Source organism: Jaculus jaculus, chromosome 10, assembly GCF_020740685.1.
Source record: "Jaculus jaculus isolate mJacJac1 chromosome 10, mJacJac1.mat.Y.cur, whole genome shotgun sequence".
In the NCBI taxonomy this organism is placed as follows: domain Eukaryota; kingdom Metazoa; phylum Chordata; class Mammalia; order Rodentia; family Dipodidae; genus Jaculus; species Jaculus jaculus.
Genome location: NC_059111.1, coordinates 50345948 through 50372789, shown reverse-complemented (window position 1 = coordinate 50372789; position 26842 = coordinate 50345948). Strand labels below are relative to the sequence as shown.

At 38.8% G+C, this 26842-nt stretch overlaps 1 protein-coding gene across 1 annotated transcript; it reads left to right on the top strand.

Moving 5' to 3' along the window:
- The first annotated feature begins 7585 nt into the window (after nt 1-7585).
- Nucleotides 7586-13127, top strand: LOC101601146 (dolichyl-diphosphooligosaccharide--protein glycosyltransferase subunit 4-like). The gene is made up of 2 exons (XM_012949615.2): nt 7586-7654; nt 12996-13127. The coding sequence occupies exons 1-2, from the start codon at nt 7586-7588 to the stop codon at nt 13125-13127; spliced, it is 201 nt and encodes a 66-aa protein (XP_012805069.2).
- The last annotated feature ends 13715 nt before the right edge of the window (nt 13128-26842 follow it).

The window sequence follows — 26842 nt, the reverse complement described above, 5'->3', positions numbered from 1 at the left end:
CTGTATTGGTTTTTTTTGTTAGAAGTGAGTGTTACCAGTGAATAGTTTTACATCCCATTGAGCCTAGAATTTTTATCAGGTAGTTCAGAAAAGTAATTAATATAAAACACAGACAAGTATTAGAAAGCATGTAGAGAAGATAGAATAATTATATGTTTCTAATTATATGTTTCTAATATTTAAGAAAATATTATATTTAATAATATAATATATATTTAATATATAAGAAAATATTATATGAAAAATCATATACTAAATATTTACTGTGACAATGTAGAAAAAAATTAGTCCCAGTTAATAAATGATATATTGAATGTCTTTAAAAATATTTCATTCTTTTATTTATTTGAGAAAGAATGGCACACCAGGGCCTTCAGCCACTGAAAATGTACTCCAGACACATGCACACCCATTGCACACTTGCATTCCTGTGCATTGAGACTTGGAGATTTGAACCTGAGTTCTTATGCTTGACAGGCAAGCACCCTAACTGCTAAGCCATCTCTCCAGCCTATATCAAATTAATATTTTTAGAGTGAGAGCAAGAGAGAGGGAGAGAGAATAATTGTGCCAGAGCCTCAGCCCCTGCAATTGAACTCCAGACACTTGTGCCACCTAGTGGCCATGTGAAACATTGCACTTGCCTAACCATTATGTGTCTGGCTAACATGGGATCTAGAGAGCAGAACATGTGTCATTAGGCTTCACAGGCAAGTGCTTTAACTGCTAAGCCATCTCTCCAGTCCTCAAGTGTTTTGAAATCTCATATGTACAAATAATTTAGTCACCTTGAAATTATTTAAAGAATATATTTTCTACAATACAAATCAAAAAACATCCCTGAAGACTAGAAGCAAAATGAGGATGAACATTCCCACACAACATGTATAACACTCCTGAATGAAGTAAACAAAGCACATGAGATATGCATGTGTTCAACTCAACAGATGAAATCCCACAGCAAAGTACCTGCACTTTAAGGGAGGATGAGTCACACCAAAGTACCTGCACATTAAGGGAGGATGAGTCAAACCATTTCAATATCAACGTACAACAGAAGGGGCTAAAAGAACTAAATTTTGGAAAGTAATGGCAATTGAAATTTTTAGAACACTGTGTCCCACGGTATCCAAATTGTAATGTGCTTTTGGGTTATATGAGCTTTTATAAAAAGAAGACTCTCACTCCACAGCTATGGGGCAGGTCTGTTTCTAACAAGTTCATAGGGGCTGCTGGTCTGCAATACATTAAGACTCTAGCTAATGATATTTGTATTCTAACAAAGGAGCAAGCTCCAGTCACCAGAGCCTTCAAACACATATACAAGTCCTAGAAATGTTTTGTTATGAAAACAAGTCACGAGGCCAATTTGTAATCTCACTTAATATTTTTTGCCTCAAAATAAATAAGAATAAAAAATTATTTTTATTGAAATTGTCTCATACACAATGCAGTGATTTGACATCTTCATACTTACTTCAGTCTTTGTTGGCAATGGCTTCTAGTAAGTAGGGAACAAGGTCCAAAAATGTCTTCTCAGAGTTATAATAAACAAGGAATTTATAAACTTATGAGGTATATTCCCATTGAAGTAGACATGTAATTCTCCAAAAGGATTTGGATGAAATAATCTGACAGAATTTCCTGTGAAAGAGATACAGTTATGGTAGTAGAGCAGTACTTATCATAAACTAATAGCAACAGAAATTTTGAAATCAAAGAAAAATCCTAATATGTTTTATGAAGTGTTCCAAAAAGCATATGCTAGAAAAAATTAAAATATAATGTTTAGGTGAAGAATTATGAAATCCCAATTATGGTCTCTATTAGTTAGAACATACTCATTGTTATTTGTTAATTCTGGTAGTTAAAAGTAACCATTTCCAGCAAATTGGTATGCAATCAGAACAGAACAAAGCAGGTTTGAGGTAACTGAAAATCATAGGTGCTGGAGATGAAGTGCATTGGTTCAGCACATGCCAGCATGTGAGAGGCTGTGCTCCATCACTGGTTCTGGAAAAATTAAGATGGAAAAGAAATTAAATAAAATGTAATTTTGTTTGTTCATTTACCCTTCTAATAATTACTTATTATATAATAAACCAACTTCAAGTCCAAGGACTAATGGAAATTCACCAAATACCTTGAGATTCTTGTGTTCCCAAGGGCCTTGGTTTGCCTAAGCAATTTTTACACCAAATATCTGTTTTTCTATTAATTATAAATTCCTGTTTTTTTGGTGAGGATATTGTGTGGTATCCATGACATTTTTATTCACTTCACTTAATACACCTTTCGCTTAATTCTGCAAACCACAAATCTAGCATATTAAAAAAAAACAAACCCTTTTTTCTGAAGCAATTAAGGACAGTTCAGTGATTAAAATAATGAAAATTATATGATATTCTCCCTTCCTGGCACTTTAAAACTGTGCATGTATGCACAGAAGGGGTGGAAATTAAGCAGTAAGTAAACAGAGGGTCCCCTATTTAATTTTATTTTTAATTGATTCTATTGTCAGATTCATTAATTGCCATGACTGAGTGCTTAAAAAATGCACTTCTGATGAGGACTGTACCCTAACACCTCCTGCATACTAAGTTTATCTTAACCATATCATTGTTATTTCCACCATTATCATGGTTACTGATTAAAATTCCTGTTTTAAATTGTTTGGTTTGAATAGATATAAATAATGGATAAATGTTAAAGGTCAGCAAAGGTACAAACCAGAAGAATGACTGTGGACTGGAAACATTGCTCAGGTGTGGATGGCTTGCCCAATGTGGTAGTTTGAATAAATATCCCCAATATATCCAGTGTTTCATTAGTTTGTAGTTTGCATCTCAGCCACCTGGCTGGAGGCAGTGTCACTAGGTGGATCTTAAGGTGTGGTGGTGAGTTTGAGATTTCAATCTAAAGATTGATGCAATGAATGTGTGCCTAGCTGGAGTTCCTGAAGTGTGCTGTGCTTTGTGGCTTTGGGCTAGTGCTTCTTCTTCTTCTTCTTCTGTGTTTGGTCCTGTGAAATCAGGCCAGCTTCTTCTGCCATTATGGAAATTCCCCTGGATTTGTAAACTTCAATAAATCCCTTCCTTCACAACTGTGCCTGGTCTGGAAGTTCATCTCAATGAACCTGAAGCTGTCTGCTACAGAAGTTAGTACCAAGTGTGGGTGTGGGGTGAGATGAACCTGACCATGTGGATGTTGCTCTTTTGGAACCTTTGTTTTGGAGGAATGGATATGGACTTAGTGCTTGAAATTAAAGATGCCTTCTGGAGTGGTAAGCCAAGTGTTACGGACTATTCTGATAAGAGTTTGAGAACACTAAGTGCAAAGAGTATTGAACTTCAAGGCTTGGTTTATGAGCTTTGTAAGAGGAAGGAAATACTGCAGAGGACTTTGTTAGAACTGGGCTACTGGAAAAAAGGCTGCTAGTTGCATCCTGATGCCCAGGCCCAGAGAGTTTGATGAAGGTTAAATTTGTAATTGACTGATGTGCTTGGTTAAAGATATAATTACAGTACAATTTACAATGGTGATGGGGTGATGGGTATGAATCTATTGGGGGCCAGGGGCAGAATGTGGTAGCTTGAATAGATGCCTCCCAATATATTCAGTATTTTGTTAGCTTGTAGTTTGTTTGCATCTGCAGTCACCTGGCTGGAGGTAGTGTCACTGGGTGGATCTTAAGGTGGATTTGTGATTTCAATCTGAAGATATTCAAAGTGTGCCTAGCTGGAGTTCCTGAAGTGTGCTGTGTTCTTTTTCTGTTTGGTCCTGTGAAAGTAGGCCAGCTTCATCTGTCATTATGGAAATTCCCCTGAATCTGTTAGCTTCAGTAAATCCCTTTCTCCATAACTGTGCCTGGTCTGGAAGTTCATCTCAGCAAACCTGAAGCTATCTGCTACACCCGGTATGCATAAAGGCCTCAGTTCAGATCCAAAAACTGGAAAAAAAAATCTGAATCTTAAAAACAAACAAACCTACTAATTGTTCACACTGCATATTCCAAAACAATCTTATTTCCCACAGGCCATTCCTATTATCCTTGAATATTTTTATAAAAATATCTTAACCTTCAAAATTTAGAAAAATATTAATTCAAGTTTTTATAGTTATGTTAAATTTATAGAATTCTCTGAGCACATTCTCAGTCTTTCCATTGAGTAATAAGACACTGGTTAGCACTTGACCCCTCTAAAGCCTATAGCTTACATTGATTATTTTAGAGGGTCTACACAGGAAGAAAAGAAATGAGAGAGTCCTCTGTAGCCATTGGCTTTCCAGGTACTGATAGAGACATATGGATATCCTCTGAGACAAATGGTACAATCAGCATTCAGTAATATCCTGACAGAAAGGAAATTGAAGTTGTTCAAAAGGAGGCATATTTCACATACAGCTGGAAATTTTCCAGACTGCTTGTAATGCATTTTGAAGTGTTGACGTTCCACTGCAGATAAACATAACCTAGCACCGGCCTTTCAGCAGGTGAAAAAGATCCCCAAGATGCCAATGACAAACTGCAGGCTTACAGACAAACCAGTGGTGGAGGCTTTACACCTGCCACAAGGTGAAAAAAGGCTCAAATGATGGTACAATACAATACCACTATCTCCTCCCTGAACCAATCTGACAAAGCTCATAAGGTAAAACATTAAACACAGCCATAATTCCTTCCAATCTGAGAAACATACTGAGTTCTAGGCTGCACAGAGCAACCTTCAGTTGACTGCAAGGTTAAACCAAAAAAGACTAGAGATAAATATTTCCTTATTGGTTGTCCTAAAAGTGTGAAATGCTGCTTTCACACCCAATGCCTGTACCTTCTGGAGAAGGCAATTATGTGACTCTTCAGTGACATCTTTTAGGAATAAAAGCCTGTTTGTTTTCTTTCTTTGATGTGTTCACCTTATCCTCCAAGGTATATATTTACTCTTAATTTGTTGAAGGTATAACTTTCTTCATATTCTTCTCTTTGCATCTCTTTCTTCTCAGTAGCTGCCAAGATGTCCAGCTTGTCTGCTCTGTTGTTTTCTCATGAGAAAACTGATAAAATCATCCTACCTGCCTCTACTTTGTCAGTATTTAACTTCTTTGATCAATGCTACAAAGAAGTTGTATATATACAGATATATCTGTTCTACAGTCATGTTGCCAATCCCCCAAAGAGGACTGTCATCCTCCCTGGAACTTGCAACTTTCCAAACAGTACCACCCTCATTATCGCTTCACTGAGAATTCTGTCTTTTTCTAGGGAAAATCCCACATCCACTAGTTTTTATAGCAAATCTTTGGTCTCTTAATCTTCCAATCTCAAGTGCCAGTTATGCCATTATATTGCAATTAAACTCTTCAGTTGAATCACCCTCCCCCAACAGATACCTCTAAGAGGACAGGCTTTACATAAGGAAACAAGGTCAGAACAGAGAAGTTTTATTTCTTATTCTTCTTCACAAAAGAATTGTTTACTTCCCTTTTAAGCAACTTTTCATAAAGCAGACACCTTCTAAATTAAAATCCTCAGCATGCCTATCTCCTAGCAACTTGACTACTTTCAATTTTAACAGAAGTTTTAAGATCACTAGTGTCCAGGACACAAATTATTTCCTGAGGATTAGAGAGGTAAGGTTTATTGGTTAAAGATGCTTCCTTGCAAAGTCAGATAGCCCTGGTTCAATTCCCCAGCACCAGTGTAAAGTCAGAGTCACAAAATGCTACATACATCTGGAGTCCTGGTGAGCTTATTTTCTCTCTCTATTTCTCTCTTCTGCTTGTAAATAAATAAATGCAAAGTTAAAAAAAAAATTCCCTGAGTGTCAGAAAGAGAATCAAGAACATGTAATCTAATCAGAATACTGTGTGAGAGGAATGGCATATCCTTCATGCCAACAGGACTTAATTCTGAGCATGAGAAGAAGAGCGGACACATTTCCTCCAGGCCTCTGGACACCCTCCTAATCATACTTGAGCTCATCCCCTCAAATCTGTTAGTACAACTTGAAAAGTGAAATTCTAAGTGTCAGAATGTGTGACAAACATGTAGCAGCAGTCCTGCAGTTCTCTTGATTACATTTAGACATGAAAATGTTAAAAGCCGAAGCAGCCTGCTTATGTTAAACCTCAATTTATTTACTTTCCTTAATCATCCACCCTGCTTTATAACTACAGATATAGATCAAGAACAAAAATTCAGTCACACATATCCCAAGTAAAATGTCAATAACAAAAAATGTGGCATGTTAATAAAGGAATAAAACTTAATGATAAGTAGACTTTTTGCTTACATGATGTAAAGAGAGTATCCAACTGGCTAAATAATAAGAATGGAATCAGATTAATATGATTAATTCATCACACTAATGGATTCAAAGAGAGAAAAAAGACAACCTTTTTTAATATTGATGAATTGGCCAAATTCAGCCTTTATTTTTTTAAATACAACTGTTTCACAAGTTAAGTCATATTATAAAACTGCCAAAACTTTCACAAAGATATACAAAAATCACCAGAAAAGTCATAAAATTACAAAAATTCCACTTAATTACTCAGATTATGTGTAGTATCTACGCTTATCTGAAAAATTTTCATTAAAGGCATAAACACAAAAAGAACCTCCAATATTTGTTATAATTTAAAAATATTATGATTAAAGATATATGAGTCAAAAATGAGAACCTGTTTTGCAAAAATATTATTATTTGAAGGTTTGGTAATAATTTATAACATATATATTATCTTAATTACTTTAATAAGTAAGAAGTCTGGTTCTAAATATAAAAATAAATGTGAGCTGGACATTGTGGTGCATGCCTTTAATCCCAGCACATGGGAGGCAGAGGTAGGAGGATTGCAGTGAGTTTGAGTCCACCCTGAGACTACATAGTGAATTCCAGGGATAGAGTGAAACCTTACCAAGAAAAAAGAAAAAAGAAAAAAAGAAATTAAATAATTAAATAAATATGGAGAAAAATGAGGGAATCTTTGTGTTCTACATAATAAAATATATATTAAAATTAATATAATGGACTTTTAATAAAGAAGTACTATGTATGTATATTCATATAGAGTGCACATATATATATTATCATGCATAATGAATTAATATAATATATAATAAAATAGTTTCCAAATTCATAGAAAATATTCAGAAATACAAGAAATTAAAATGCTAGGAAAATAGAGCATTACCTGACAACCTAGGGAATGTTACTTCTAAGTGAGGTAACAGCTTAAAAACAGGTGATCAGTCAGTGGAAAATATCACAAATCAATCCTCCTGCAAATAATAGTTATAAATTCTATAAAAACATATTAAGAGACTACTCAGGGGCTTGGGGGGACCCATTAGAAGAAAGACAATTTTGGAGTAGGGACAAGCTTGAGATAAGTATGAGCATGGAGTGAATTCACTGACTTATTGTCTTTGCCATGCAGAGGTAGAACCTGGTCAATAAATCTCAACTTGAGTAATAAATTAGCTGACAGGTAAAGCTGGGCTCAGGAGCTGCCCTCCTATATCTTGGCACTGATCACTGTCCTCCCATTGCCCTGAGGACCTGGTTTTCTACAGGACCTACCCATGCTGCTCTTCTGTCCTCTCAATGCTGCAGAAGCAGTTACAGCTGGCACTGCTTCAGCAGGTACAAAGGTAAAAGGCTGTTCTTTCAATAGCAAATGTGACATTTCATTTATAGCTGCCTTCTTCCCTTATTTTATTTCCTCCTTACTTTATTTTACATGATGGAAGATAGCACTGTCCTTTGTAAGAGTTCTCATTTCCAATGTTCACCAATGGAAGTCATTCAGATACTGATATCAGAGTTGTGTCTCATGCTAGACTCCCAGTGCTACTTGCTTAGGTAGAATGAAATGAGGAGAGTCTGTTTATGCCCTCTTGTCTGTTATATTTTTATCCCAAAAGAGGAATAATGATCATTATGCAATTATTTTTCTTGTTTTGAAATTCCAAACAAAATATAGTTAGAGCTTTAAGTGCTACATAGGTAATCAGTAAACATCAATTCTTTCTGAAAAAATCCTTGTTATCCTTTGCAAAGAAGTCTGATGTTCATTGTGAGGAACATTGATAGGTGCAATTCTTAGATTACATTAACAATCTCCAAACCTTTGCCTTTAAGACCCATATGAATTTCAGAGAGAAACATTTTGGTCCCCACAAATGTTTAAATTGTGATGAGAGTTTCATTACATTGTAAAGACAGACATTTCATAGAAAATATATCTAGTTGGACCTCACAAGATATGTGGACAGTTTTCTTTATAACAGAATTTTACTATATTTCTTTGTCACTTGTACATTTATTCCTTCCTCTTTACCAGAAAAAATTATGAATCTTTTTAACTTTTATTGACTATTTTTACATGTTTATAATATCTTTTAATCATATTTCCCTCCCAACATCATTTGTCAGTTTTTTTCCCTTTCCTGCTTCCAGTGAACCCTGTATTCTTTATTAGTCATCCCTCTTTGACTTTGATATAATTCTCCCCTTCTACCATTCATGATGGAATGTTGATGGGCTCAATATTGTGCAGATCCTCTATAGCTAATGAGAGTAACTGTGAGGTCATAAATGCAGTGGCCACGTCATATCAAAAAGACAGTGTTCTGAGGCATTTCTCCCCATCCTCTGTCTCTTATTTTGTTTCTATTCTCTCTTCTGCAATGTTCCCTAAAGTTTTGAGAGTATATTTTAAATATTTCATTTAGTGGTGAACATTCAATAGTTACTTATTCTTAGCACTTATTGAATTTTGCATATTAATATTTTTTAAACATAAAATGAAATTATTTATAACTTTGTCACTTAAGGAGACACATGGAAAGACACACTTAACGTGTGTAGATTGGAACGCTAGTTTAATTTTCGCTTTCTTTATTGTGTAAGGAATATTCTTTTTCAGGTCAGTGGCAATATAAGAGACAAGATGGGAAAAGGCACACTGCTCTTTGGTCACACATATAAAGGCATGACATTCTTTCATCTGGGCAAGCATGGAAAGGCAGGTGGGAAAAAAGAACTTCTAAAACAAACCTCATTCCCAAGAAAATAAATTTGAACAGACATTATCTAGAGAAGGGATTATGGAAAGAAACCTAAGAGGACAGGCCTTGTGGTAAGAGTTTATGATATTGGAAGTAAAAATTACGGAAAATCACTAAGGTTCTTCAGTAATTGTAATAACAAAGTCTAGATTGTGACAGTATAAATGGTAGAAGAAGTTGGATTTGAAAAATCCATTGGCCATGTGGTCATGGAAATGAAATTCTGCATGGGGTTGAAAAGGAGCTTAGCTTTATTGTAGGCATAGTGGTATATAAGAAGGCATTAAATATGGCACAGTACTTGCAGTTACCTTCATGTTTCAAAGAAAGCATCCAACCAGAAGTAGTTTATGGGAGGAAAGTGTTTATTTCAGGCTTTCAGAATCCAGGGGAAACACTGTCAATGGAGGAAGAAACTTGCTCACTTCCAAGCAGATCCAAGCAGAGATACACCACCAAACACCAACAGTCAGAGCTCAAACTGCTCTGAGGACACCTTAGAACTGGACTTAAGATCCATTCCAAGTAACACCTTCTCTAAATTTTAACCTTGAAGAGCAGTATACTCCTTTAGAACTCTTTTATCAAGCCACCTCCTTTCAGTGGATCACCCTGAAGGCATCATTTCCATCTTTTTCAATGCCAAACAGTTGGCACACCCTTGATGGTAGTAATCTGTTTAACAACTGAAGCTTCAGTAACCTAAAAACAGTCTCCACGACAGTTACTTCAAACTTGTCTGAATTTTTCCTATGATAATCTATACATCTGTCATATCTTTCTGCCCATTACTTTTAAATTCAACCTTGATCAATTTCTCAGGACAGTACACAACCGACCCTTTCACCAGAAAGTCCAGTGTGAACAAAGTTCTTTCTTTCCCTTTTAAAAGTTCAAAAGCCAACGTTTCATAGTGCACAATTCTCTCTGCATTTAGCATTTCCAATTCTCACCATAATATTTTTTTAATCAAGCTCTCCTTACAATACTTCAAGGTTTCTCCATCCCAAAAAACCAAATACTTCCACATTTCTCCCACAGAGAAGTTCCAAAAGACCAAAACTCACATGGTTAGATTCATCATAGCAATGGCCCTGCTCTCAGTACTACCTGTTGTTGTAGCAGTAACGTTTCAGATGCTGGACAAACATTCAACCAGAAGGAGGAAAGAAAGGGTTTATTTCAGATTTACAGAATCCAGGGAAACATCATTAATATTGGAAGAAACTGGCCTAGTTCCATAGATCCAAGCAGACACAGACCATCAAACAGCCAACAAACAAGGGCAGCCAGAGCTCCTACTGCTCTCCTTAGTTCTGGACTTAAGATCTGCCCTCTGTGACACTTCCTCCACCAGGCTGCTGGAGACTTAAGTTACAAACTTAATCAAAAATATCTCATGAACTGGAGAGAGAGCTTAGCAGTTCAGGTGTTTGCCTGCAAAGCCAAAGGACCCAGGTTTGATTCCCAAAACTTATGTAAGCCAGATGCACAAGGTGGCACATGCGTATGTTGTTCATTTGCAGGGCTGGAAGCCCTAATGTGCCCATTCTCTCTATCTACTCCCCCCTCTTAAGTAAGTAAATGAAAATAATAAAATAAAATATGTATGTACATACAGTTTTAAAAAAGGAAAAAATATATTAGGCTATGAGGAACATACATTCACATTCAAACTGCTACAGTATCTAGTGCTAGTATGAGAGACTCATTTTGCTCAAGGAATGAAGAATAATTCTGGAAGTAATAATGAAGAGCAAGTTTCTTAATCCATTTTCTGTGGGTGAAACAGTTCCTCAGAACAGGTACTTTGGAAGAAAAGGGCCTTATTTAGTTTTTGTTTCTAAAGACTCAATATCTGCCTGGCTCTGGCAAGAGCCTTCTGCTTCTGTCACACCATACTTGACAACACTGTGGCAGCAAGCATGTGCAAGAGAAGAATTCTCCATAGTAACACAGGAAACCAGAGAAGCTCAAGAGCCAGTCTTGCTTTTGTCATAACAACCAATTCTCGTGGCAATTTTTTGCAATCCTCATTAAACCCTTATGAAGACACCACTGCCAATAATAACCTAATTACAATTATCATACCAAATCTCTATACTTCCATACTGGAGAACAAACCTTTAGCACATGGGCCTTTGGATATTTGGAATATGTATTCAACCATAGCAGCACAAATTTAAAAAAACACAAAAACTCTATTATCGCAATACTTACTCCTTTGTCCTGTACTTAAGATCTGCCTCCAGTGACACCTCCTCCATCAGGCTGCTGGAGACTTAAGTTGCAAACTTAATCAAAAATATCTCAGGCAATGGGGAACATACATTCACATTCAAGCTACCACAGTATCTAATGCTTGTATTATGTTAAAAGAAACATACATGCCATAGTAAGTACAACAAAACATCACCATCATAAAGAACCAGAGAAAGAAGATGTTGGGAAGTCAATTCTTTACCAATTATATAGACCCATATTCTTGCTGGACATGAACCTTTAGAAATTTAGATAGTACACATCTTCTTCAAGATGATTAAGCACCTAAGCCATTTACAATCCCCAAACCATGTCAGCTAAATGCCACGAATGCTCTCAGTCACTAAGGCAATCCTTCCTCTAAATAGTTCAAGCCCCATGTGCAGGGGATCTCTCAAGCATTAAAGAACCATGGATCAAGTAAATGTTTGATTACTTGGGATTTAGTTTAGCACATTCAGAAGGACTAGCAACATTAGAAACTGAAGCTTTGAGCCACTGATGGAAGCCACATTGGGATGAGTCTTGGAGTAAGAGGCTGAAGAGTTGAGTGTCTGGTGGTGACTGACACAAATACGGACCTGAACCATGATGGATTTCAAAATAATTGATTCTAGTAGAAACTTCCTATGGACCTCCTCTTAAGCGGTTTCAAGTGGTGAGTTAGTGGCTCCACCTGAAGGAGTCACTCTAGGAGTGTTGACTAGCCAGAGGGCCTTACTAAGGTCATTTCAGCCAGTGCAGAGGTAGCTGCATGGACGGAAATGTATATGGAAAAATATGGACTATAATGAGTAACTACACTGCCACCATTTCTCTAGAAAAACATTCAGTTTGTATTATTTTGATTCCTTTCTACAACAGACAATTTCATGTTTGAAGATAATAAAATTCTGATTTGGGGCATTCATCATGTAGTCTGTTAAATGCTTCCTACAGGGCCATCTTACCTTCATTGTGCTGTTTGGGCTGTTAAACATGGGTGTCAAGCCATTCTGGAAAGGATACCAAATCAGGAGAACCTGAATCCAATTTGTTAGATTTAAACATTTTTGCATTTTATACATGAGGTAAATGCTTTGCCTAAATCTGACTCATTTTAGATGATTCTGAATTTTAATTTAGTTTAAATAAAACTGCCAGACATTAAACTTATATTCTGCAATAAGGTGTTTTTCTATTTCTGTTTAACATTTTAATTTATCTTGATATAAACTAATTTAAACCCACTTAGAAATTCAGTTTTTAGTAAGATTCAATTTACAATTTTTCTACTTCCATTGATATGACAAATCAACATGAATATCCTAAGACAAATAAAGAAAATGAGAAATGAATTTCTGGACAGAAAAGTGGACCTCTGTAACATTATAAATCAAATAGAACAACCAGAAATTCAGGATGTGGTCTTTGTCCTTAGGATTTGGACCTGATTCATGTAAACATGCATTGTAAATACAGGTAAAGACAAGAGTTAGACACTTTGACAGATAAGAGCAAGAAACTAACTGATACCCAAGGGTCACTGTTGTTATTCAGGGTTGTCTATATCAGTATTTCATGACTTTCATTCCTGGTAGAGTCTTAGCATCATGGTATCTTCAGTGTCTGTTACCTGCTGGTTTGAGATATTTCATGACTAATCTTTTCTTAAGAATAGGTGAGGGAGCTGGTCAGGGTGATCATGGACGAGCAGCTCACCATCTTCACCAACATGCTAGGTATGTCGCTTTTCTTGCTTGTGGTTCTCTATCACTACATGGAAGTCAACAATTCCAAGAAGCAAGAATGAAAGTGGTGTTTTCTCCACCCCAGTGTTCCAGGACACACTCTGAGGCAAAATGGAGGGTGTGAGGGACCTTCACACTTCCCATCATCTCTCCTACCCATCATACTGTCTAGAGCAACTATACCTGGGTTTTTCCAAACAACTTCTGCTTCCTCAAAGTTGTCTTTAAGCCTATGGAACAAAAAGCTGCCACTGAGTATGGCCCAGTATAGGGGCTGCTATCTTTTCTACTCTCTCCCCTCAGTACACAATACATCTATTTTATGGCTCCCCCCAAAATAGAACAGTTGATATATGTTTCTCTATCAAAATCACAAAGTGCCTATTATCTGAAAATTTCAATAATAATTTTCAACAAAACATCCATGTACCTTCAGTCTTTTATTTATTTCAGTCTGCTACTCATTCATCAATTAATGAATAACCATTTTCTAATTACTTTAAATATAGTAATTACTGTGACTCATGACATCTAGGTATATTTTTAAAATATTTAATTAATTAACTTACTTATTCGAGAGAGGGGGGAGAGAGAGAAAGTGGTAGGTAGAATGGACATGCCTAGGCCTCTAGCCACTGCAAATGAACTCCAGATGTATGTGCCACCTTGTGCATCTGTCTTATGTGGAAACTAGGGAATCAAACCTGGGTCCTGAGACTTCACAGACAAGTGCCTTAACCACTAAGCCATCTCTCCAACCTCTAGGTATATCTTGATTAAACTTCTATTCAGATGCCATGTAAAGTAGATGGTAACTTCACTAATCATTAATTCCAATAAACTGTCATATCTTAAATAATTTCATAACACTTTCAGGTGATGTCTATCCCCTTAAAAATGTACAAAATTAGATCATAAGAACATAAACCAGTAACATTTAATTGAATCACTTCTTTTCATCATTAGAAAGTTTCTCTTGACATAAGGAAGAGTTTGTGACCTATTGTAATTAAAATATTAAACTCTGCATATTACATTAATATTGGACGCATATGGAAAGAATCACTTTTTTTGACTGTATTCACCAACACACTTTGATGAAAGCAGCTTTGATCCTTCCCTAGGGTTGGAATAGTTAGTGCTTTTACTGTTGTGAATTTTAAATGAATATAATGCTTAAAAGCTGGTTATGTCTGAAATATCATATTACATGTGTGTGTGTGTGTGTGTGTGTGTGTGTGCTTGTGCTTATGCATGTACGTGTATGTGTGTGTGTATGGCACTTGCAGTCATAGCAGCTTCCAGTTAAGATGATTGTTCTCCACAGAGGAATAAACCAGTATGATAAACATAGTTATACATCTCATGATGATAGTCTATAGATTTCAGAAGTTCTTCACATGCATGCTTGTTTAATATAGAGAAGAATATGATCTTCCTTTTCTATTCTGAACTAAACTATTTATTTTGATCCCTCAGACTCAGCCTATCAAGATCTACTAAGATGATTCTTTTTTATTTTTTCTTTTGTAGTTTTTCTGTCTCCATAAAGACCTAGAAAGAGTCAAGAAAAGAGAGAAGTCTATATAGGATAAGTAAAAGGAATATGAATTATGAAGTTAATATTAAAAGAAACTAAAACCCAGCCATACACAGGTAATTTTGAAAACTGGCAAATTTTAAGAGGGATATTATTCTTCCATGATAAAAGTTTTTATTGATCTAAGTCCTAAGCCATATGCTTCTCAGATTTAATAAATGTCAAATTAGACAGTTTATGATTCACCTTTTAAAATGTCACATTTTTATGTAGCAGCTAATTTAGGGAACTCCCAGTATAACTGGACGCATTTTTCTGTTCTCATATCTATATTCAGCTTAAGTTAGCTTTGGTGTCAAGTACCATTTCCATTCCTAGTTGGTAGGAAGGAAAACCACCAAGCAACAAATGCAAACAATGACTAAAGAATTGTGAAGCTGGAAAAAGGACCTTAAGCTACATGAATCCTACCATTCCTTGTGAGCACTTGAAGGTTTGTTTGTCTATCATTATTCAGTGAAACATAAGTGAAAGATATAGTACTTTTTCTTAGTAAGTAAAAATTTCAATTCAACATTGAACTTAAATAATATCTTTAAAATTAAATAAACATTGTTGTTCATATTAAATTATTGTGCTATTAGTCTTCAATAGACTATTATGGTGAAACAGGCTGATAATGTCACTAAATGTAGTTTTCAGGTATTTTATTTTCCATTTTACCCTTGGATATTATTTATTTGTTGTAATAGTTTGAATAGATGGCCCTCAATATATTCACTGTTTTATTCGTTTGTAGTTTGCATCTGCAGTCAACTGGCTGGAGGCAGTTTCACTTGGCTGATCTTAAGGTGTGGTGGTAGGTTTCAGATTTCAGTCTAAAGATATGCAAAGTGTATCTAGCTGGAGTTACTGAAGTGTGCTGTGCTGTGTGGCTTTTGATTTTTGGCTTGTGCATCTCTATCTCTCTCTCTCTGCTTGGACCTGTCAAGGTAGGCCAGCTTCTTCTGCCATTATGGAGCTTCCCCAGAATATGTAAGCTTCAATAAATATCCTTTTCTCCATAACTGTGCTTGGTTGGGAAGTTCATCTCAATGAACCTGAAGCTGTCTGCTATGTTTGTATAGTATTATTTGCATATATTCATTTCATACACATATGGAAGAATTGACGAAACTCCTAATATCTGAAATATGCCATATATCCCTATATGGGCCACGGATTCAAGAAGATATAAATCTAATCATCACCTATTAAATATTTCCCTATATATTCATAAACAAACATTTTGGTGTGTGCTTTAAAAACAATTGTAAGTCAGAAAAGTATGAACTACTATAATAACTTATAGTCATTACACATATTTAGGGGCTTAGTTTGTTGTCCAGATGTTATCATGGTCAGATAAGAAAATATGTGTGTGTGTTTTATGTGTATTTTAGAAAAATGTAATTAACTTTTCATATAATTTGTTTTATTGATAGTACTCTGAAATTTAATAGTTTTTCATCACAAATTTTGTTACTTTCTTTTCAGCTTCTTGTTGTAAATCAATACTGGCATCACTTTGAAAATATTTATGATATTTGAATTTGATATAATACCTGTATTTTGCTAGTTGCATTTGAATTCTTTAGTGGTATAAGTTATTGCTGTAAAATAATCAAAATATTTCATGATTAACTTGCAACATCACTTATGACACAGTTCAGGTGGGGATAAGATGATCAGTACCTCTCTTCATGTATGCTTAATTTAGAAGTATATCATAAAACAACTTAAGTGTCATATAAATTTTTAATATTGTGGAATGTTCCTTAGCTGCAAACTGCAACTATTGTGGATATGGGCTCCAAAGGCATTAAACTATGATTAAAGAGAGGCAGGAAAATAATACTTAACACTCCTAGAACTATGAATTTGCTAGGCAAGAATATTTTACATTTATGTCTTTGTGGAGAACAGATGTGTAAAACTTCTCTTTCCCAGTTGCTTTCAAAGGGTATTTACAAGCCTCTGAACCATAAGCAGAATCTCCTTCTGACACTGGCTACCACTGACAACCTTCCCACCTCTCCCAACATCTCCCACATGCTCTTCTGGACTATAACTGACCTTGTCCTGGAGTGTTTAGCATAAGTCCATCTTTCAGCACTTTGCAAAACGTCTGCCATTTCTCAGTATGTGAGTTGTGATCTTGGGTGGTTTGCCCATTCTCATCTGTTTTATCTAGGATATTTTAGGTTGAATGATACCACCATACAGTGATCCATTTGCCAAACTCTTATTTCTTCCCTGGAAATCCATTCATTCTTCTCACTATCTTATGTAGGTATTGCTATTTTGTGAATATCTGTGGCTACTCTAAATTCATATTTTTAAGCCTAGCTGCCAAAGCCATTGGATTAACAGGTAAAGCCTTTTGAAATGATTAGATCCTCAGGATACAACATGGAATAAATTCATTTATATAAACTGGCTTACTTTGACCCTTTCTTCATTTGAGGGCACAATCTCAATGAGAAGGCTGTAGCTGTGAGGAAGTGAGCTCTCACCATGAGAAGGCTCCAGCTGTAAGGATGTGAGCACTCACCATGAGAAGGTTCCACCTGGGAGAAAGTGTGCACTTACCATGAGAAAGTTCCAGCAATGAGGAAGTGAGCACGCACCATGAGAAAGTTCCACCTGGGAGAAAGTGTACACTTACCATGAGAAAGTTCCAGCAATGAGGAAGTGAGCACTCACCATGAGAAGGTTCCACCTGGGAGAAAGTGTGCACTTACCACGAGAAAGTTCCAGCAATGAGGAAGTGAGCACTCACCATGAGAAGGTTCCACCTGGGAGAAAGTGCGCACTTTTAGGATGTGCAAGCTTTTAGGAAGTGATCACTCATGATGAGAAGCTCCAGCTGTGTGGAAGTGAGCATTCACCATGAGAAGGTTCTACTTGGGAGGAAGTTTACACTTACCCATGAGAAAGTTCCAGCAGTGAGGAAGTGAGCACTCACAATGAGAAGGCTCAGGCTATGAGGAAGTGAGCATTCACTCTCAGAAAGTTCCAGCTTGAGAAAGTGAGATCTCACACAAGAAGGCTATAGCTTTGAGGAAGTGAGCTCCCCATGAGAAGTCTCCACATATGAGGAAGTGAACACTCACCATGAGAAGGCTCCACCTATGAGGAAGTAAGCAATTACAATGTGAAGGTTCCACCTGGAAGGAAGTGAACATTCACAATGAGAAAACACCAGCTTTTTGGAAGTGAGCATTCACCATGAGAAGGTACCAGCTGTAAGGAAGTGATCATTTACCCCAAGAAGATTAAAGATAGGTGGAAGTTTGAACGTAACATGAGAAAGTTCCAGCTATGAGGAAGTGAGTACTCACTGTGAGAAGGTTCAAGCAGTGAGGAAGTAACCTCTCACCATGAGAAGACTCCACCTATGAATAAGTGAGCATTCAGTATGAGAAGGTGCCAACTGGGAGGAAGTGAGCAGTCACCAGCAGAAGACTCGAGCTGGGATGAAATGAGCACTCACCATAAGAAGGCTCCCACTATGAGGAAGTGAGCACTCACCATGAACAGGCTCTCACTGTGAGGAAGTCAGTGTTCATCATGAGGAGGTTCCAGCTCTGAGGAAGTGAATACTCACCATGTAAGGCTCTAGCAGTGAGGAAGTGAGCATTTACCAAGAGGATGCACCAATAGGGAGGAACTTAGCACTCAGTATGAGAAGACTCCATCTGTGAGGAAGTGAGCACTCACTATAAGAAGGTTCCAGACATGAGGAAACGAGCATTCACCATGAGAAAGATCCAACTTTGAAGAAGTGAGCATTCACCATGAGAAACTTCCAGGTGGGAGGAAGTAAAGCCTCACCATGAGAAAGTTCCAGCTATGTGGAAGTGACCACTCACCACAAGAAGGTTCCAGATGTGAGGAAGTAAGTGCTCACCATGAGAAGGTTCCAGCTCTGAGGAAGTAGGCATTCACAATGAGAAGGCACCAGCAAGGAGAACTTAATACTCACCATGAGAAGGCCCTAGTTGTGAGGAAGTGAGCACTTACCATAAAAGTTCTACCCATGAAGAAGTGAACACTCAAAATGAGAAGGCTCCAGCTGTGAGGAAGTGAACATTCAATATGAGAAAGTTCCAGCCACAAGGAAGTATGCATTCACAATGAGAAGGCTCCAGCTTGGAGGATGTGAGCACTAACCATCTGAAGGCCCCTCCTGGGAAGAAGTGAGCACTCACTGTGAGAAGGCTCATTTTATGAGGAAGATAGTGAGCTCTCACTGTGAGTAGGCTCAAGCTGTGAGAAAGTGAGGACTCATCATGAGAAGGCTCCACTTGTGAGGAAGTGAGCATTCACAATCAGAAGATTCCACCTGGGAGGTAATGAGCACTCACCATAAGAAAACATCAGTTTTCCAGGAGTGGGCATTCACCATGAGATTTCAGCTGTGAGGATGTGAGTACTCACCATGAGAGTGAGGAAGTGAGTACTCACCATGAGAAGCTTCTTGTTATGAGAAAGTGAGCACTCACCCTGAGAAGGCTCCAGCTGGAAGGAAGTGAGTATTCACCATAAGAAAGTTCCAACTGCAAGAAAATGAGCATTCACCATGAGAAAACACCAGCTTTAAGGAAGTCAGCAGTCACCATGAAAAGGCTTCTACTGTGAGGGAGTGAGTATACATCATAAGAAGGTTCCAGCAGTAAGGAAGTCAATACTCACCGTAAGAAGGCTCCAGCTGGGAGGTAGTGATCATTCACCATAAGAAGACTCTACGTGTGAGATAAGGAATTAAGCACTCACTGTGACAATTTTCCAGCTTTGAGGAAGTGAGAACTCATTATGAGAAAGTTCTAGCTGTGAGGAAGTGAGCACTCACAATTAGAAGGTTCCTGCTTTGAAGAAGTGAGCACTCATACTGAGAAAGCTCCAGCTGGGAGGAAGTGAGCACTCACCATGAAAAGTTTCTAGCTGTGAGGAAGTGAGTACTAACCATGAGAAGGCTCAATGTATGAGGAAGTGAGCACTCTCTAAAAGAAGGATCTACTTGTGAGGAAGTGAGCCCCCACCATGAGAAGGCTCCAGCTGTAAGGAAGTTAATATTCACCATGAGAAGGTTTCAGGTGTGAAGAAGTGAGCACTCAACATGAGAAGGCTCCAGGTATGAGAAAGTGAATATTCACCATGGGAAGGGTCTAGCTGAAAGGAAGTGATCACTCACCATGAGGAGTATGCAGCTGTAAGGAATTGAGTATTTTTCATGAGATGTTTCAAGTTGGGAGGAAATGAGGACCCATCATGAGAAGATTCCCTTTGGGAGGAAGTGAGTACTCACCATGAGAGGGTACCAGCTAAGAGGATATGATCACTCGCCATGAGAAGGCCTCAGCAGGGAGGAAGTGAGTACTCTCCATAAGAAAATGAGCAGTGACCATGACAAGGCTTCAATGAGATGAAGTGAGTACTCACCATGAGAATTTCCCCAGCTGCGAGGAAGTGAGTACACACCTTGAGAAGGTTGCAGCTTTGAGAAACTGAGCATTCACCATGGGAAGGCTCCATCTGAGAGGAAGTGAGAACTCACTATGACAAGGCTCCAGGTTTGAGGAAGTAAGCACTGCCATGAGAAGGTTCCAGGTGGGAAAAGATGAACACTCACTATGAGAAAGTTCTAGCTGTGAAGTAGGGAACCCAAACACTCAGAAGATTCCTGCTATGAGTAAGTGAACACTCACTCTGAGAAGGCTCCAGGTATGAGGAAGTGAGTATTCACCATGAGAATGGTCCAGCTGAGAAGAATTAACCACTCACCATGTGAAGGCTCCAGCTGTGAGGAAGTGAACACTCGCCATGAGAAGGCTCCAACAGTAAGGAAGTCAGCACTCACCATGAGAAGGTTGCAGCTTTGAGGAAATGAGCATTCACAATGGAAAGGCTCCATCTTGAAGAAAGTGAGTGCTCACCATGAGAATACTCCAGCTGTGAGGAAGTGGGTACTCACTATGAGAAAGCTCCAGCTGTGAGGAAGGGAACACTCATTATGAAAAGATTCAATCTGGGAGGAAGTAAGCACATACCATAAAAAGGTTCCAATTGTGAGGAGAGGAAGTAAGCACTCACTGTGAGAAGTTTCCAGATTTGAGAAAGTGAGCACTCATCATGAGAAACTTCTAGCTGTGAGGAAGTGAAAATCTCCAGCTCGAGGAAGTGTGACTCACAATGAGAAGGCTCCTGCTTTGAAGAAGTGAGCACTCATACTGAGAAAGCTCCAACTGGGAGGAAATGAGCACTCACCATGAGAAGTTTCCAGCAGTGAGGAAGTGAGTACTAACCAAGAGAAGGCTCCATATATGAGGAAGTGAGTACTCATTATGAGAAGGCTATAGCTGTGAGAAAAGGATCACTCACCATAAGAAAGTTCCAGCTAGGAGGAAGTGAGCATGAAAAGGTTCTACCTGTGAAGAAGTGAGCACTCACCATGAGAAGTTTCCAGCTGTGAGGAAGTGAGTTCTCACCATAAGAAGGGTCTGGGTATGAAGAAGTGACTATTCACCATGAGAAGGGTCCAGCTGACAGGAATTGAGCACTCACCATGAGGAGGATGCAACTGTGAGGGATTGAAATCTCCATAGAAAGATTCAAGCTGGGGTGAAGAGAGTATGATCATGAAAATGTTCCCTTTGAGAGGAAGTGAGCACTCACCATGAGAGGGTGCCAGCTAAGGGGATATGATCACTCACCATGAGAAGGCCTCAGCTGTGAAGAAGTGGGCACTCACTATGAGAACGCTATAGCCAGAAGAACTTAGATTCACAATATTAAAGTTACAGTTTTGGAGAAGTGAGAATTCACCATAAGAAGTTTCCAGCTATGGAGTAGTGAACCCTTACTATGGGAATGTTCCTGCTGTGAGGTAAAAAGCACTCACCATAAGGAGGCTCCAGATATGAGGAAGTGTGTCTTCACCATGAGGAGGCTCCAGCTGTGAGGAAGTGAGCACTCAAGATGAGAAGATTCCTTCTGTGAGGAAATGTGTACTCACCATGAAGAGTCTGCAGCCATGAGGAAGTAGGCACTTGCCATGAGAAAGCTGCAACTGTGAGAAATTGAGCATTTACCATGGGCAGTGTCCATCTGTGAGGAAGTAAGCACATCTCATGAGCAGGCTCCAGTTGAACCATGGGAAGGTTCCACATGTGAGATAGTGAGTACTCACCATGAGAATGATCCAGCTGTAAGGAAGTGAGCATGCACCATGGGAAAGTTCCAGCTGTGATGAAGTGAGCATTCTCCATAAGAATGTTCTAGCTGTGAGAATGTGAACACTCACTTAGAGAAGATTCCATCTGTGAGGAAGTGAGCATTCTACATGAATAGGCTCAGTCACTGAAGAAGGTTCCAGCATGAGGAGGTCAGCACTCACAATGAGAAGGCTTCAGCTGGGAGGAAGTGAGCACTCCTCATGAGAAGGCTCCAGCTTTAATGAAGTGAGCATTCACCATGAGAAAGTTCCCTCTGTGATGAAGTCAGCATTCACCATGAGATAGCTCCAGCTGTGAGGAAATGATCACTCACTTCGAGAAGGTTCTACCTGTGAGGAAGTGAGCACATTCCATGAGAAAGATCCAGCTTTGAAGAAGTGAGCATTCACTATGAGAAACTTCTGACTGGAAGGAAGTGAAGCCTCACCATGAGAAAATTCTAGCTGTGAGGGAGTGAACTCTCACCATAAGAATGTTCCAGCTGTGAGGAAGTGAGCATTCACCAAGAGAAAGTTTTAGCTGCAAGGTGCCAGGCTCCTCCCATGTGGGTAACTAGTGCTGAGAAGTGACCAGACCCACTGGTTCCTCCCAAGGGGTTGAGGAGAGGGGGAATGAGTGCTGGACTACTCAGAACCTCTCCTAGTCACCAGAGAAAAGCCACACTGTGTCGGGAGTCTTGTGGAAGTAGGAACTCACTTTATTGTTACAAGAAGTTGCCTATATAATGTTGGGGATGAAGGTGGGGATTCTAGGATGGGGAGGAAAGTAAGGGCCAATAGTAAACTGTGACTATTGAAATGATAATTCCAACTCCTGTGTGGAAGTAGCAGACCAGAAGCCATTAGGCATCTTGCTGAGTCCGAGGCAGATCACCAAACTTTAGCTAGGCTCAGGAAGTTCCACTAGGCCTCATGCCCGGGTGTCTCAAGGCCCAATATCTCCCCCTTTTGTTTTTGTAAGAGCATTAGTCACCATGGCCCTGTCTTAGGTTGTCCCCCTCTGGGGATCTTACCCATCACTGGGTACCAGGTGTTTAGTTCACTGAGAACCCACACCATGGCCTGTCTTAGGTTGTCTCAATCAGTCTGAGATCCTACCCATCATTGGTCACATGGAGGGCAGAGGAGGTGGCAGTGGGTCATCTGAAGAACTTAATTCCTGAGTTGTCAGTCTGTGATAATGTATCTCAACCTGATGGAGTTTTATTGCCTCTAGCCACTGGTGAATGAATTGTGTAATTTTGTTAATTGCATAAGGCTCGACAGTGAGGATAAGGAGGAGGGGAAGAAGGGGCCTAAATAAGAGAGGAGGTAGGGTAAGAAGCCATGTAAGCCCATCCACAGTGGGCTGTTGTGGGGGTCCTGTCACTTCCTCTCCAAGTCTTCTTGGAGCCTCTTAATCTTGTCCTGGACGATTCCCAATTTATTGGCCTAAAAGCAGCATTTTGTCTGTAAAAACAAGCATATGCCTCCCTTTTCAGCTGTTAGTAGGGTTAGTCCCCTTCTGTTTTGTAGGACTACCTCAGCCAGGGAAAATAGCTTCCAGGAATGATATCTACATCTGGGATTAAGGTGGCTGGGGCACAAAGGCTCATCCGATTGGTGGGCAGAAAGTCATAGGCCATCCCACCTACACAAACATAAACCATTCCAGAAGGCTGTCAGTGTTGAACATTGGGCTCAGTTGTGTTAAAAGTACATAAGGAAGGATAAATGTACCCCACATCTATACTGGAATTATTAGGGGAAGGCGGGCCCAAATGCAAGTTACAGAGGAAACATTGCGAAAAGCTGGATGGGGATGGGGAAGGTGGCTGAGCAATTTTTTAAGGTTGTATGGGCAACTGTACTGCAAGCAGCCGGGGAAGCCCAGATATTTTAGGTCTTTTGCTGGTACTCAAATGGGTCTTTTTCTTTTTACAAAGTTTTCCCATGGACAAAAGTTTCATGGGCTGGGTGTAGTGGGGCACACCTTTAATCCCAGCACTTGGGAGGCAGAGGTAGGAGGATTGCTGTGAGTTCGAGGCCACCCTGAGGCTCCATAGTGAATTCCAGGTCAGCCTGGGCTAGAGTGAGACCCTATCTCAAAAAAAAAAAAAAAAAAAAAAAAAGTTTCATGGGCTTCACATAAGTTTTTATTAAAAAACTCCTTCCTGTTATAGAGTTTTTGCACTTCAATCACATCTCAGTACAAAAGATTATCCTAAGGTTGGGAAACAAACAAACCCTTTGATCTCAGTAGCACAAACATAAATCTTAAGGAATGGCCAGCTCTTATCAGTAATACTGAATAATCTTGCTTACATGTAGGCACTAAAGTCTTGCTGTCAAATGGCCCACAGCGATGGATACAAGGCCAGCCAAATGGCTCTAAACAATTCCTTCCCCCTTTGTTTTATTTTTTATGAACCAGGTCCTTCTGGGCCTCGGTGCAGGAAGACTGTGTCTGTCTTAGGTTTTCTTCTACAATATTTAGGCCTTACCCGTCATCAGTACATGGATTCCATCATTCATGCCTTGTCTTAGGTTGACCTAACTTGAGAGAATCTTACCCGTCTTTGATTACCAACCTCTGCAGGTGCTTTAAAAAGCTGGGGTCAATCCATAGCTGTATCCATGTACTTCTGCACAGATGTCCATAATGGATCTCAAAAGGCATTTAATGAGTATGGGCAGCAGACACAGAATAAGCAAAAGACAAACACTTGTAGCAGTAAAGCTTCTTATCCAAGAAATAAGAGAATTGAATCCAGGCAAGGTAGACTTAAAAGCAGATATTAAGTTATCAGCAGCTTTAGCTGCATCAAAAGTAAGATGATTATTCTGCAAAGACAAAATCTCTGAATGCAACTGAATCAGATCCAAGGAAATATTATCATATGCCAAATATCTCTTAAATGCATTTTCCCAATGCTGTTGACTGTCATTATATTTTTTAGATGTAACACAATTTCATTGAAAATCTACATGACACTCCAAACGAGTTCTAACTTTCAACACTAGTATATAAAGCATCTATCAGGTGAAGTCTAAAGCCAAATGGCTCCTTTTTTATCTTGAGGGAAGACACATCTAAACCCTCTTCCTGCTGTGAGGAGCGGGTCTGGTCTTCTCTAAGCCCCAGTCAATGGGTCCCTCCATCTTACCCAGATAGAACTGTAGGTAACAGATGAGGACCAATGTTTTTGAAAAGGGGATAATTGTTTATTTTCTTTAGAAAAATTAAAAATATTTAGGGTAAATAATGCCTTTTTTAGTTGGTCATGTGGGGGTAAGGATTCCCCCTTTTGTTTTTGTAGTTGAGACTTGAGAGTCTGATTATATCTTTTAACGATAGCTTGGCCCTGGAGGTTATATGGGATGCCTGTGGAATGTGAGATTTTCCAGGTCTGGAGAAAATCTACAAAGGTCTTGCTTATGAAGCAGGGGCCATTATCTGTTTTAATTTGGTCAGGTAGTTCAAGGGTGGCAAAGCATTGAATCATATGGCTAATTGCATGTTTAGATTTTTTTCCCAGCATGTGCTGATGCCCAACAGGCATGGGAAAAGTTATCGACTGAAAGAAAAATATCAGTGAGCCCAGTCACCATGAGAGGGTGGACTTCTCCCCTGTCCCCACCTGCGTCAGTCCAAGGGAGCCACATGGCAGTCTCCCAGGAGGTGGACTACCCACCAACTCCCAGTAGGGGAGGGTCAGGCACACGCTGCCAGGAGGGGGGCCATCTAGTTAAATCACCACATTTTGTCCCTGGCTCCCAATAGATTTATAACCATCACACATTATATATAAATTGTACTCAGCTTAATTTTAAAGGTCCCCACAGCCATGACCAATTTAAGATATTAAGACCTGTAAAATCAAACAAGTTAAACACTTCCAACATATAAAGGCACAGAGTAAACATTTTTTAACTGGTATAAGGCATAGCAAGGAGAGACAAAAACAATGTAAACTGAACCACCATAACCTAAAATTACTCTTAGTGGCTGTAATTTTAACTTGTTTGAGTTTTTTTTTTTCTTTTATCTTAAAATCTTAAATCTCAGCCAGGCATGGTGGTGCACGCCTTTAATCCCAGCATTTGGGAGGTGGAGGTAGGAGAATTACCATCAGTTTTTAGGCCACCCTGAGACTCCATAGGGAATTCCAGGTAAGCCTGGGCTAGAGTGAAACACTACCTTGCAAAACCAAGACAAAAAACCCAAAAAATCTTAAATCTCTCAGTTCAATATTTCTAGCTATGCACATCAGTCCATCACAAATTTAACTTTAATTAAACTCTCTGGGCTTGGGCAGCAGGATGCAGCCAGCCCTTATGCCAGTATTCTATGTCCAAAAATGTCCCCTGTAGTCTTTCCTTTTCCTTAGAAAGCTCATAAGCCAAGCCTTGAAGTTTGATGTTGTCTGTATTTAGCATTCTCAGACTCTCATCAGAATAGTCCATAAAATTTGGCTTACTCCAGAAGACACCTTCAGTTGCAAACATCAAGTCCATGCCTATTCCTCCAAAACAAAGGTTCCAGAAGATCAATATCCACATGGTCAGGTTCATCTCAGTCCACTAATAGATAGCTTCAGGTTTGCTGAGATAAACTTCCAGACCAGGTACAGTTATGGAGGAAGGGATATTTATTGCAGCTTACAGATCTGGGGAAGTTCCATAATGACAGAAAAAGCTGGCCTTTCTTCATAGGCCCAAGGAGAGAGAGAGAGAGAGAGAGACAGAGAGAGAGAGAGAGAGAGAGAGAGACAGAGAGAGAGCGAAGGAGAGAAGCACAAGCCTTCAGAAATACAAAAGCTGCAGATGCAGCTTGCTAGGCCCCATTCAGAAATACAAAAGCCGCTGGTGAACCAAAAGTGAAAGGAAAGAGAAAGGGAATGAAGAGATATTGACAAACAAGTACAGGTTATAGAAGAAAAGTTTAGTGCATTAAATATAAAGTCTTCCTCATAACTTAT